This window comes from Urocampus carinirostris, chromosome 19 (assembly GCF_059441175.1).
Source record: "Urocampus carinirostris isolate Australia breed hairy pipefish chromosome 19, RoL_Ucar_1.0, whole genome shotgun sequence".
NCBI classification, from domain to species: Eukaryota; Metazoa; Chordata; class Actinopteri; order Syngnathiformes; family Syngnathidae; genus Urocampus; species Urocampus carinirostris.
The window spans coordinates 23,927,703-23,941,035 of record NC_142367.1 but is presented as its reverse complement, the minus strand read 5'-3'; the positions used below and the strand labels follow the sequence as shown (position 1 = coordinate 23,941,035).

At 42.7% G+C, this 13,333-nt stretch overlaps 1 protein-coding gene across 1 annotated transcript in view; it reads right to left on the bottom strand.

Annotated features, from left to right (window-relative positions):
• Nucleotides 1–4,843: 4,843 nt before the first annotated feature.
• The window catches only part of LOC148347812 (rho-related GTP-binding protein RhoN-like), a 52,556-nt gene continuing 44,066 nt past the window's right edge, over nucleotides 4,844–13,333 (bottom strand). Inside the window, exon 5 of the mRNA XM_088322945.1 lies at nucleotides 4,844–5,569. Coding sequence (XP_088179071.1) covers nucleotides 5,312–5,569 — 258 coding nt within the window. The 3' untranslated portion in view covers nucleotides 4,844–5,311. The remainder of the gene's footprint in view (nucleotides 5,570–13,333) is intronic.

Below are 13,333 nucleotides of genomic sequence, written 5' to 3'. Positions count from 1 at the left end.
CTGCCTCAGACTCTGATTGGCTCCCTGCCCCTATTTAAACCCACTCCTCTCTGTCACCTGTTGTCAGTCCATCTGCAAACCTCAGTTTACTCTAGGCAAGCTTTTTTCAACCCTGACTCCCACCTGTTTTTGCTCCCGTCTGTTCCCCGGCCTCGACTTGTTTTCTGATCCTGACCGCGTCTACTCTCCTCTCCTGGCTTTCGACTCGTTTCTGATCCCGACCACGTGTTTGCTCGCCTGTCCCAGCTACTGACCCGTTTTTTCCTGTTCCCGACACCGCCATCGCCCACTTCCGCGTTCAGAGCGACCTGCTTCCCGCGCCCAACAATCACTGGATCATGGGTGCAACCGTTTCTTCCCAATAAAACTGAGAGAAACGTAACGCAAGTGGGTCCTGTCTCTGTTCTGGTCCTGACACAAACTCCAACTCTCTTGGATCTCGCAGCAGGACAATGATCTCAAACACACCAGCAAGTCCACCACCTCTGATTGGCTCAAAAAACAAAATGAAGGTTCTAAACTGGCCAAGTCAAAGTCCAGATTTAAATTCAATTGAGATGCTGGCGTGTGAATTGAAATGGACAGTTAATATGGCGAATTGCAAACAATTTTGCAAAGAAGAATGGGCCAAAATTACTTCATTGCGTTGTGACTCATGACCAATTGCAGTAGATAGATAGATAGTTTATTCATCCCCGTAGGGAAATTCACACTTTCAGCAGTATCCTTGTGTTGTTTATTAACAGATTATCAGGATGGCCTCGGGGTGCTGTGTTGTAGTTTAGCAACAGCGGAGTTGAGATTTCAAAATTGCATTTAATATTTACATGGGTTGTTTCTGTTTGATATTTAAATTGGTTTGATGATCTGAAACGTTTATGACTGATAAATATGCAAAAAAAACACAGAATTCAGGAATGGGACCAATGTGTGTTCACAGCTCTGTATATACACTTAACTCTCTTCATGTTATGTGCTAGCTGCTCGCCTTAACGTAAGGATGACGGATGACTGTTTACCACATCCGTCTAACCCATTTCCAGCCCAAGGCGAGGAAAGACTGCAACGTGACACATTTCACGTCCTTCGTATTTACCCTCCTCAAATATTTCTCGTGGAGCTTCGCCTCCGGCGTTTAACCCTCGCTTGATTTATTGCAAACTCGACTACAGAAAAAAAAGAGACGAAATAGAGAAAATGCAATCTTTGTCAGGATTGCGAGTGAAGAGTTGGCGCTGGATCGAAATGCTGAAGAATTATTGAACGAGTGTGACGTGAACTGGGAAAACAAACTAAATCCATCCATCCGTTATCTGTACCGCTTATCCTCAGTAGGGTCACGGGGGTGCTGGAGCCCATCCCAGCCATCCTGGGGCAGTGGGCAGGGGACACCCAGAACTGCTTGCCAGCCAATCACAGGGCACACAGAGACAACTCCCTCGCTCATTCACACCTAGGGACAATTTGGACCAGACAATTAACCTGAAACACATGTTTTTGGAATGTGGGAGGAAACCAACGCCAGCACGGGGAGAACATGCAAACTCCACATAGGAGGTTCCATCTCCCGACCTCAGAACTGTGCCGCACACGCGCTAACCACTGCCCCACCGTGCTCAATATAAATCACTAAATGTCGTTTAACATTGCTCACATTTTAACGATGCAGTGAATTGAGCACATTGAAGGGACAATGTGAAATCTTAAGTGCCTCCTAGTGGTACGAAAAAACATTTTCAGTGAAAAGAAAACATGCATTTCAATAATAATAACTTCCTGTGCGGAGTTTGTATGTTCTCCCCGTGCTTGCGTGGGTTTCCTCCGGGCACTCCGGTTTCCTCCCACATTCCAAAGACATGCATTTCAGGTGGATTGGCCGGTCCAAATTGTCTCTAAGTGTGAATGAGTGAGTTGTCTGTCCCTGTGTGCCCTGCGATTGGCTGGCAACCAGTTCAGGGTGTCCCCTGCCCACTGCCCGATGATTGCTGGGATGGGCTCCGGCACCCCCGTGACCCTACTGAGGATAAGCGGTACAGCTAATGAGATGAGATAATATATATACCGTATTTTCCGCACTATATGGCGCACCGGGTTATAGGGCACACCCCGAAAAAATAGTTTTTGGTCCTATTTTTGACATAGATAAGACGCACTGGATTATAAGGCGCTACAATGGGAACGTGGACAAAATAGTCGGATGGTTCAGTCCAACTTATTACCCCCTTAACATTCCCAAAGCTTGCAAAGACGCAAATACGTGTCGAGAACACGTGCGGATGCGGTGTCTGTACGATGTCACTCAAATGCATCGTTCCATCATTCGGAAGGTTAAAGTCTTTGGATTCAAGAAATGCCAACCATTCCTTAGTTTCTATTTTCTTTTTTGCTCGCAACTTTACTGTGCATATGACAATAAACACTTGGAATTGAGTTGAATTTAAAAATAGACACTCCATTCCATCCATTATCTGCACCGCTTATCACAGAAACATCGAGTTCAGTCTGAAACAAGATAAAGGGAAAATATATAGCCGGAGTAGCTCACCGAAGTCGTTGTGTTCATAATAATGTGCAACCATGGTCCTCTTATATCCGTGAGTGTAGTAAATCCAGGAGAGTAACATATTTACAAATACAGTACAGAATAGTAAAACACTATTTTCTCAATGCCGTCAACCCAACTTGCTAGTCACATTCATCTTTTTCGGCCAAATGCAGGCTTTGTTTTGCCGCTTCAGCCAATGCCAGCCTGTAAATGATAAAAAGGATCCGCCCCTTGACCTCCGAATAACTTTAGCCAATAGTGATCGATTCAATTGATGATTGACACATTGGTTAGCCAATGAAACGCCGGTAAATAAATCCCGGCATACACCGCGGACTACTTTGCCTTCGGGGGAAAATCGAGTCGGCGGCTGCTTGCATTAGTTGGAAGACTTTGCGACTTAATATTGATCCATATATAAGGCGCACTGTATTATAAGGCGCATGGTCAGCTTTTGAAAAAAATAAAGGCTTTTAGGTGTGCCTTATAGTGCGGAAAATATGGTATATATTATATGTATATATATATATATATATATATATATATATATATATTTTTTTTTTTTTTAAGCATTTTTGAAGGGGCGTCGCTACTCCGCGGATTTTCTCTTTTCGCGGGTGGTTTTGGTCCCCATTCACCGCGATAACCGAGGGATTACTGTGCTTTTAAAGCAATTTTAACCCTGCAACGAAATTCCTAAATACAACTATAATATAATGACGAAATCCATTTACATTGTTTTTTTACACTAATTACTGACGCCATTTTTGTTTGTTTTTTCGTTACCACCCTCCAGCTTTAATATGAAGAAGCTGGAAAGGTTGGAATAGTTCTTTTTTCTTTTTATACATGGTAACTTCTACCAGGCAGTGGTCGTCCTCAGGCTCGGGGCCTGTGGTGCGACCTCTCCATGCGGCGGCGTTGCAAAATGTCACTTTGCTATCGCTCAAAGAAGCAGCGCTAGCGGCTCGTTAGCCTCTAGCTGCAAATGCACAGACGCGCTTAAAGGTCACAGAAGAGAGCTCATGTATATCGGCCGCTAACGTCGATTTGTGTTCCGGTGCGAAAATGTTGGGTCTAAAGAGACCGCTGATGTGTGGGAGAGCTTTGAAAATGAGCTAATTCTAGAAGGAAATTCAGGCAAACACTTGTTTTGTTTTTTTTAACAACTGCAGCTGGAGAAACGGATCATTGACTTGCTCTTGTCTCGCTGGTCACGCTCCTTTTGGCTTTTCCCCAGTCTCTTTTTGTGTTGGATTGAAATAAGAAGACATGGAGAAGTACTGTAGCCGTTAGCATCACTTTTCTAGCTTGTATCCATTAGCATAACTCATCAACATGAGACCTTTAGCATAATTTGTAACTATGAAGTCGTTAGAGTTATAGCCATTACCCAAAAATTTTAGCATGAAGAAGTTAGCATTTCCGACAGTGTTTACGGCTAGCTTGCGCGAATACTTGGGCTGGCTGTGAGAGAAAAAATAAAGAAACAAAATTTAAAAAAAATTCTAATCAAACGTTTGCTTTATCCTTATTTCGAAATCTTCGTTCGTTTTGGTGATTTCAGTTCGTTTGGAAATTTCGGAATTTCAGTTTGTTTGGCAATTTGCATACTCATCAGCCAATCAGAAGCCTGAATCAAATAACTTTGTGCTTCTGGACTCTCCCGAGCCTTATATGGTCGTGCTTATCATTTTCCAACGCACAGAGAACACATGAAAATGGAGAAGTGGTTAGGAATTGTTAAAATGTGTCAATTTAATAGCGCTCTTACTCATTCTATTGCGGTAAGACGTTTTCTATGGTGTGACGTCATGATGCGCGCACCATTTTTCGTTTTGCTAATTGTTGTTCGCCATGTTGTATCGAATGTAGCCGTGTTCTTGTTTGCTTGCTGTTGAGGAATAAATATGCCTAAAGGCTGAACCACAATGTCCTGCTTATCTTCTCACGCATGAGGAAACTGCACACTCTGACATATCCTTACCAGGAATTAAGCCAAAACCTCAGCCCCAGAAGATTCAAAAGAAGCGAACAAAATTGATGACGCTCCAAAACGTAAATGTACATTAAACCATCGTGGGAAGAGGAGTTCACGTGGCTTCTAGAAAACATTGCATGAATGAAGAAGAGTCAATCCAGGTACATACTGATGGCAGATGGAAAACAACTATGTCATATACACGCAATGAATGTTATAAGTAGATTTAGAATAAACGTAACCGTATAAAGTGGTACATTTCCAAGCTTTCACCCCGATTCCTGAACAAAATTCCAATCGACAAACACGTGGCTTTTCTTATTTATTATCACATGGACAAATTGACAGTTTCATACAACATCCCTTCCTTCGTGAGTCCATTTCCCAGGGTTAAGACAAGAATATATTCGCAACGTTAAAATGTGATGATCATAATCAAAGCACTTGTGGTTTGAGGGAATCTGCAGTCGATGTTGTAGTGTCCGTTTTTGGGCTCGATGCTTGGTTTTGCCGGTGTTGCGTTTGCTTGTCGAGCCTAGAAAAATCCAGCCTGACAGCGAGTATTATAGCCCGACTCAACCTGAGTCCGACTCGCCCCAAGCCCGAACAATTAGAATTGTTTCTATTTTATTTGTGAGGATGTAGGAGGAGGTGGGAGGATCTTACCCTAGTTGACAAATATGGAACTCCTTCCAAAAACCAAAAAAACGGAAGATTTTCCCCACATTGTCCTTTTTTCCTGCAGTGCAAAGACTCGACACAATAAATTAAGTCTGGTGTGGCGTTCACATGAGCACGCAGCTCTTGGATCGTTCTTTCCTAATGGCGGGCGTTTCCTCGTGCATTTCAGTCCGAGACGGCTGCTGCGAGACGCGTTTGAGACCCCGTCGCGAGCCGGCCCGCTTCAGCGCCGTACGGGAAGGGGCCCGCGTCACCGAGGCCAGGGTGGTCACGTGGAACACGTCCCGGACGCTGTTTTCGGAAAACTTGGAGGTACACTCGGCGTACGCCACGGCGCCGATCTGTCTTGCCAGATGAGAACCCTACAAGGGCAGAAAAAGAGGGTTTGTTTTGGTGTTGGGTCTCCAATAAATCCTGGTGTTTTACATACATGGACTCTGGCGGTCCGCCAGAGTCACATAAACCTGTACAGTAATACCTCTACAACGAGCTTAATTCATTCCAGGATCAGGCTCAAATGTTCCCGATATGAAATAATTAAAAACAAATTGATTTGCTCCAGTCCTAACCAGTGTTCCCTCTAAGCTGCTCGCACATTCTCAGCGCACAAGAAAATCTAGCCAGCTCACAAAAATCAGAAATTGCTAATTAAGTAGCGACTTAAGTTAAAGTTACAGTGCATGAAGGTCAAAATACACGGGTTCCCCTGACGTTGTGTCCTAAATGCGGTATTTTGAAGTCGAGTCGAAGTAGAACGAGGTTGAGTAAAGTTAGTAGAGTTTGTCGAGAACCGGCTTCTTCGGCTCGGCTCACAAAAAGGAACCGGCTCTTTCGAGTCCTAAACGGCTCTTCGGGTTGTTTTTGCTTCTTTCATCCCAACATGACCAAATATGATGTAAAACTATGCACAAAATGACTTAAAAGAAGGGGGGAATAGAACAAAAAAGAAAAAAAATACCAAAATGAAAAAGTAGTGAAAAGCTGAGAAAAAAAGAAACAAAAGGAAGAGAAAAAAAAAAGGAAAAATTTAGAAAAAAGCCAGAAAAAAAAAGAAAAGAAAGAAATGTAGGAAAAAAGTAAATAGAGAACAAAAAGAAAAAAACAGCTTGGAAAAAATAAACACAATGAGATTTTTTTTAAAGGGATTTTTTTTTCAAAAAAGTAGAAAAAAAACAGGGAAAATAGAAGAAAAAGTTTGTGTTGCATTCAAATAATTTCCAATGATATCAAGTGAATCTTGTTGCCAACATTGTACTCCCACTAAAAAAATGTCATTAAATACAGTTCTGTATCTTGCAACCGACGAAATAAGCCCCCCAAAATGTGAGTATTATGCGACAAAATATATCAGGAAAAAAAAGAAATGGATATCTTGTGAAAGAATTGTAAAAACAAATGACATTTGTCGGCAATCTTACATGAGTCAATTCATTCAAAAGTGAAAACAAATTTTGCATTGCCGGAAACTCAGCAAAATGTGACTTGATGTCAAATTTTGGCCACGTTTGATAATGGATTATCTTGCCACACTTGGGATTGCCGTTGCTCACTGTCGTTTCAAGCGTTGCTCACCGACTTTGTGTGAACGCTCACACCCGTAAGGAAAATTCCAGGGAACATTGCTCCTAACAAAAGCGTACAAGGGAATCTGAAATAGTTATAAAACACACTCTCGGGTCCCCCTCTTCCTGATCACTAAAAACATTCTTATATTAATCAGGAAACAGGAAAAAACAGCAAAAAGATGAGATAAACAAAATAAAATGCAGTTTTATTATGAAATTATATTTAAAAAAAAGACCGATCTCGCCTTGCCTATTTCCACTCTAACCTGATCGTCTCGATCACTCGTACCAACGTTATTATACACTGGTGATACTGTCACCGTGTTTTACATAATCTATCTTGCTGTGAGTACCGTATTTTCCGCACTATAAGGCGCACCGGGTTATAGGGCGCACCCCCGAAAAAATAGTTTTTGGTCCTATATCTTCCATACATAAGGCGCACTGGATTATAAGGCGCTAAAATGGGAACGTGGACAAAACAGTCAGATGGTTCAGTCCAACTGATTACCCCCTTAACATTCCCAAAGCTTGCAAATATCATTCGGAAGGTTCAAGTCTTGGGATTCAAGAAATGCCAACCATTCCTTAGTTTCTATTTTCTTTTTCGCTGGCAACTTTACTGTGCATATGACAATAAACACTTGGAATTGAGTTGAATTTAAAAATAGACACTCCATTCCATCCAGTATCTGCAATGCTTATCAAAGAAACATCGAGTTAAGTCTGAAACAAGATACAGGGAAAATATATAGCCGGAGTAGCTCACCGAAGTCGTTGTGTTCAATAATAATGTATAACCATGGTCCTCTTATATCTGTGAGTTTAGTAAATCCAGGAGAATAAAATATTTACAAATACAGAATAGTAAAATGTAGACCATTTTCTACATTTTGGACTGGCCACTCACCAGTCTAACAAAATTTGCTAAACACCGAAATTTTAGCGGCAAAACAAAGAGGTTTAAGTGCCGCCCGGGTGATGTTTCTTCCCTTTCAGTCGCTCCTTTCAAATTAAAACAATTTGCTTTTAGCTTCCTTTGTTTCAGTCGGTACTTGCAAGAAAATGACTCACTGCGCTCGTGATTATTTTTTTTCAATCCGTTTCCAACCGTCGGCCTTTTTTTGCGATGAGTCACCGGTCACTTTGGAAACTTTGAAGAAAGAGAACTCGTTTGCATTCCGCGTTGGCATGCAATTTGAGTTAATCGTGTCCGAAGGCTCTTTCATTAAAATCCCAGCCAGGGACATTCGGATGAACTCGGGTTTGGTTAACTTTGGTATTCGAGTCATTCTGACTCGTTTGCGGTATTCGTTTTTCGAGTTTTACGGTAGTTTTGTATATTGGTGTGTGAGTGTGTGTGTGAATGGGTAAGTGTGAAGCACATTGTAAAGCGCTTTGGGAGGTCTTCATTGACTTGAAAAGCGCTATAGAAATGCAGAGCATTTAGCATCTTGATTATCCTCAAAACGTTTGGAGGCTGACTCCTTATCGGTGTGTGAGTGTGTGTGTGAATGGGTAAGTGTGAAGCACATTGTAAAGCGCTTTGGGAGGTCTTCATTGACTTGAAAAGCACTATAGAAATGCAGATCATTTACCATTTAGCATCTCTATTATCCTCAAAACGTTAGGAGGCTGACTCCTCGGTGTGTGAGTGTGTGTGTGAATGGGTAGGTGTGAAGCACATTGTAAAGCGCTTTGGGAGGTCTTCATTGACTTGAAAAGCGCTATAGAAATGCAGTCCGTTTACCATTTAGCATCTTGATTATCTACTACTGACTATTATGACACCATTCCCTGATCTAAAACCTACAGGAGGGCAAGGAAAAAAACTCAAAAACCTCAACATGAGGAAAATGAAGAAACCTTGAGAAGGGACAGTCTAAAAGGACTGCACAGACTATTACAAACTACAGACTATTATGACAGCATCCCCTGATCTAAAACCTACATGAGGGCAAGGAAAAACTCAAAAACCTCAACATGAGGAAAATGAAGAAACCTTAAGACCTCAACATGAGGAAAATAAAGAAACCTTAAGAAGGGACAGTCTAAAAGGACTGCACAGACTATTGCAAACTACAGACTATTATGACACCATGCCCTGATCTAAAACCTACACGAGGACAAGGAAAAACTCAACATGAGGAAAATGAAGAAACCTTGAGAAGGGGCCAGACGTGAGGGAATCCACTGCCCTAAAGGGTGAGGAAAACTAAGAATCCAGGTGCTTTCCTATCAAGTATAGTTTATGCAAAAAGGCCCAATTTAGGAACAGTGTTGCAGTTAAGAGAGACAATGTAAGCAGCACGAACGTGTACAATTATAGTACATAAACCCCTAAAAATCCTGTAAAATTGGCCTTAAATCCCAATCCAAAACGTACCCAAAGTAAATTGAACGCTGTTCATGAACTGTTTAGAGAATCTGGATGCTTTTGGCCTCTTTGTGAGACAATAGTCAAGAACCAGAACAGGATCAGGACCCAAACGCGTGACGTTTCACACACAAGCCTTTTATTTTACGGGAAATGGGGAGTCATGCACGAGAGGCAGCAATTTGACGTAAAATGATAGCCAGAGGCTGACGAGATCGATACCAATTGCCCGGACAGATGCGGTCGATACCGGACAGGACGAGACGGACAGGATTGATAATGAAACAGGATATCGGGGAAAAAAACAGGGCAAACTAGACGGGAACGAAAACTGGAAACCGATATTAAACAGGACAAAAATAAACGGAACAATACCGGACAGGAAATGCCAACAGGAAAAACCCACGTCTTGCGGGGCAGAGGTTGGTTGATGGGCTGACAAAGGACGTGTCATGGTTGCCATGGCGCCCACTTGGCCGCGCCTGTGTGTTTCAAGGTTGCCGTGGTGCCCTATTGGCCCTGCCCATGTGTGTCACGTTTGCCAAGGTTCCCAATTGGCCCCGCCCGTGTTGTGCCAGCTGCGGCTGGTTTGAAGATTGACTTTCTGTGTATATAAAGCTCAACGCTCAACTCTTGCTTCTGTGTCAGCCCGTCAACAAACCTCTGCCCCACAAGACGTGGGTTCTGTCCTGTTTTCCTGTGATATCTGCAGTCCGGTATTGTTCCCGTTTATTTTTGTACTGTTTAATTTCGGGTTCCAGTTTTGTTTTCCGTCTGTTCTTGTCCTGTTGGTTAGTTTCTCCAGTTTTGGTTCCTGTCTAGTTTCTCCTGTTTATTTTCGTTACCCTGATTCGTTATCGTATGTCGTCGGTCTCCTGCGTCCTGTCCCTCCACGCCAGACTGGTTTCTAACGTGCATGACTCCTCATTTCCCGTAAAATAAAATGCTTGTGTGAGAACGTCACACGATTGGGTCCTGTATCTGTTCTCGTTCTGACAGGAAGAATGAGAGCACTGAGCTTAAATAGACGGAAAGCCAATCTGTCAACGAGCCGCAGCCGGCACCACATGGGCGGGGCCAATTGGGCGCCATGACAACAATAGTTTGAAACCTTACTGGGTACCTTGTCGAATTTCAACACAATCTGAAAAACTAAACATTAGTATTTGATATATTTTAGTAGGTTTCGGCGTTTCCCAAAAAATCGCAAAACACTGGTGAGTGGTGACATCGCACGGACACGTTTTTGCTTCTTAACAGTCCGACGTTGAAGGGTTAAAGAGAGGATGCATGACTTTTTTAAAATATTTTGAGTAAATTAACATTGGATATGTTCTCTGGTTGATTAATGGTAGTCTGCAAAGGCATCTACAGAGGCTGATTTGCTATGGGACTCGCTCCTGCTTTTGGCGACATCCGGTGGACACGTTTAAAACTGCAGGTTGTTGCCCGATGTCTTACGGCCCTTATCCAACCTGCGGGCGGTATGTTTTAACACCACTGCACTAAAGTATCTTGGAACAAAATTGTCTTTTTGAATCCGATGGAGTTTGCGCGTGCTTCATTGCCGTGACCATGGTCGCCATTGTCCTTTTGTCTTGAGGCGGCGGATTAAAAGCTTTCTTGCGCAATAACTTTTCTCTTTTTTCCTTTTTTTTTGACAGCTGTTCCTTTGAGTTAGCGTGGCAAAAGCCAGCCAGGAGGTTTAAAAGAGGTTTGTCCAGATTCTGACTCCGGTCTCTTGATGTCAGACGGGAACGCTTAATGCCGCAATTACTGTCAGGGCAACGAAGGTGGTTACCTTTGCTTTGATGGAGAATTGGAAAAGAAATCCAAACGTGAAGGCTCCTCGGAATAAAGAATTCCCATTTACATGAAAATAGGTTATTAAAATCCCCGCTCCGGGTCGCCGAGCTCTTTCCTCCGAGACGCAAACAAAACAATTTGTCGGAGATCAGAAACGGAGACGGGACCCACTTGCGTTCGTTTTTCTCAGCTTTATTTAGAACACAGGTGTCAGACAGGCGGCCCGCGGGCCAGATCAGGCCCACCAATGGTTTAAATCCGGCCCGCAAGACAACAGTGAGAGAAGCGCAAGAGGGAAATGAGCTGTGGTTTGAAATATTTCCACCGGATGTCAGCAAAGACAGTTAACACTTGCAAAACAATTGTGGTCGTATTTCTCCATTTCACTTCTTTATTTATTTCTCCCTCTTTTTCTTTCTCCTGTTCACTCTCTCTTTCTCTCATTCTTTCTTTTCTCTATTTCTCTCTCACTCTCTAACTCTTTCTTTTTCTCTGTCTTGCTCTCTTTCTATTTTCTCTCTCTAATTTATACTTTAATTCTCTTTCTTTTTATTTTTCTCTTTCTTTCTCTCCCTCTTTCTTTCCCCTTTTTGACCTCTCTCTCTCTCTCTCATCTCTCTATATCTCTCTTTCTCTCTCTCTATTTCTCTCTCTCTCTCCCTCACCTCACTTTGTCTCTTTTTCTCCTGCTGACTTTTTTTTCTGTCCTTTCACTGCTCTTATTCTTTTTATCGTTCTCTTTTTTCACTTTCTTCTTCTCTCTATCTTCATTTCCCCCTTCTCCTCCATTCATATCTATTCTGCTCTCTCTTTTTCTCTCACTGTTGTTCTCCCTATCTATTTATCGCTCTCTTTCCCTCCCTCTCTTTCTCTCTCTTTTTCTCCCTCTCTCTTTCTCTTAAACTTACTAGTCCGGCCCCCGTGAGATTTTTTTAGAGCATTTGTGGCCCCCCAGCTAAAACCAGTTTGACACCCCTGATTTAGAAGGAGGAAAGGGCTTGCACCCACGATCGCTCAGAACGCGGAAGTGGCATTGTCGGGAGCGGGGGGAAAACAGGTCGATGGCCGGGACGGTGGAGCAGAAACGTAGTCGAGTTCAGAAAAGGGGTCGAAGCCGGGAATCGCACAGGAATCAGGACCGGATAGAGTCAAGGGTCGAAAAATGCTTGCCTAGCAGGAGCTGAGGTTCGCAGACAGACTGACAACAGGTGAAGGGAAGACGGGGGTTTAAAAAGAGATCAGCAGCCAATCAGCGTCAGGTGCCCCGCATCATGACACAATTGTATTGAATTTTCGGATTTATCGAAGCGAATCTGGCAAACTTCATCGGAATTCTTTTTGGTATTGAGAGATTAAATACAGTATTCTCCGGACTATGAGTCTCGCCGGAGTATAATTCGCACCAGCCAAAAACATAGATAGATAGATACTTTCTTCATTCTCGTAGGGAAATTTACACTTCCGGCAGTATCCTTGTGTTGAAAAATAAAATTATAAAATAAAGATATAGAATACAACAATACCCAATACAACATTTTGCTATAGAAGTATTTAAATAGTGCTACAGAAAATACACACTGTCATAAAAATAGGGTGGGGGTGGGGTTTAATGCAGGCTATTACTCCCCCGGACGGAGTTAAAGAGCCTCATGGCATGAGGAAGAAATGATCTCCTCAGTCCGTCCGTGGAACATGCAGAATTAAGAAGGAAAAATCATGTATACCAGCCCCCCTTTCATTATTTTCTCCTGCAGTTCGTGCGTAAGAAATGAACGGGGGGAAGGCGCCTTGGTTGGATCGTTGTACTGCTGAATGCTTGAAGAAAGGTGGCGCGGCTGTGATCGACTGGTTAGTATGCTGGTTGAATGTATGCTTTTTATGTGGTGTGGTCCCTGTTGATTGGTGTGGTGCATGTGAGCAGTCAAACATAACGTTTCCTCGTGTGTAATCACAAATGAATGACTGCGTATATTTTCATTGCTGCTATCGATTAGTGTGTAAAAGGAAGAAGTGTGAAGCACATTGTAAAGCACTTTGGGAGGTCTTCATTGACTTGAAAAGCGCTATATAAATGCAGACCACAAATATTAGCATTCGCACGAGCAACTGCGATAGAAAACGCACAATAAAAAAATCACTGGTAAAAGCTGAAATGTTGGTCATAAATTTTCCATTCCAAACAAACATGTCGCTTTGTTGTACTGAATTGAATTAGAATGAAGTCATTAATAGGGTGCTGAGCACAATGAGCACAATAATAATGAGAGGGAAGCTGGTTTGAAGTCAGCTGGGCAGCAAAGATGCCTAAGGCATGGCCTGCAGGAGTTGCTTACCATTCTGGAAGCACACCAGCATGGCAAAGCCACGGGCAGCTTTTT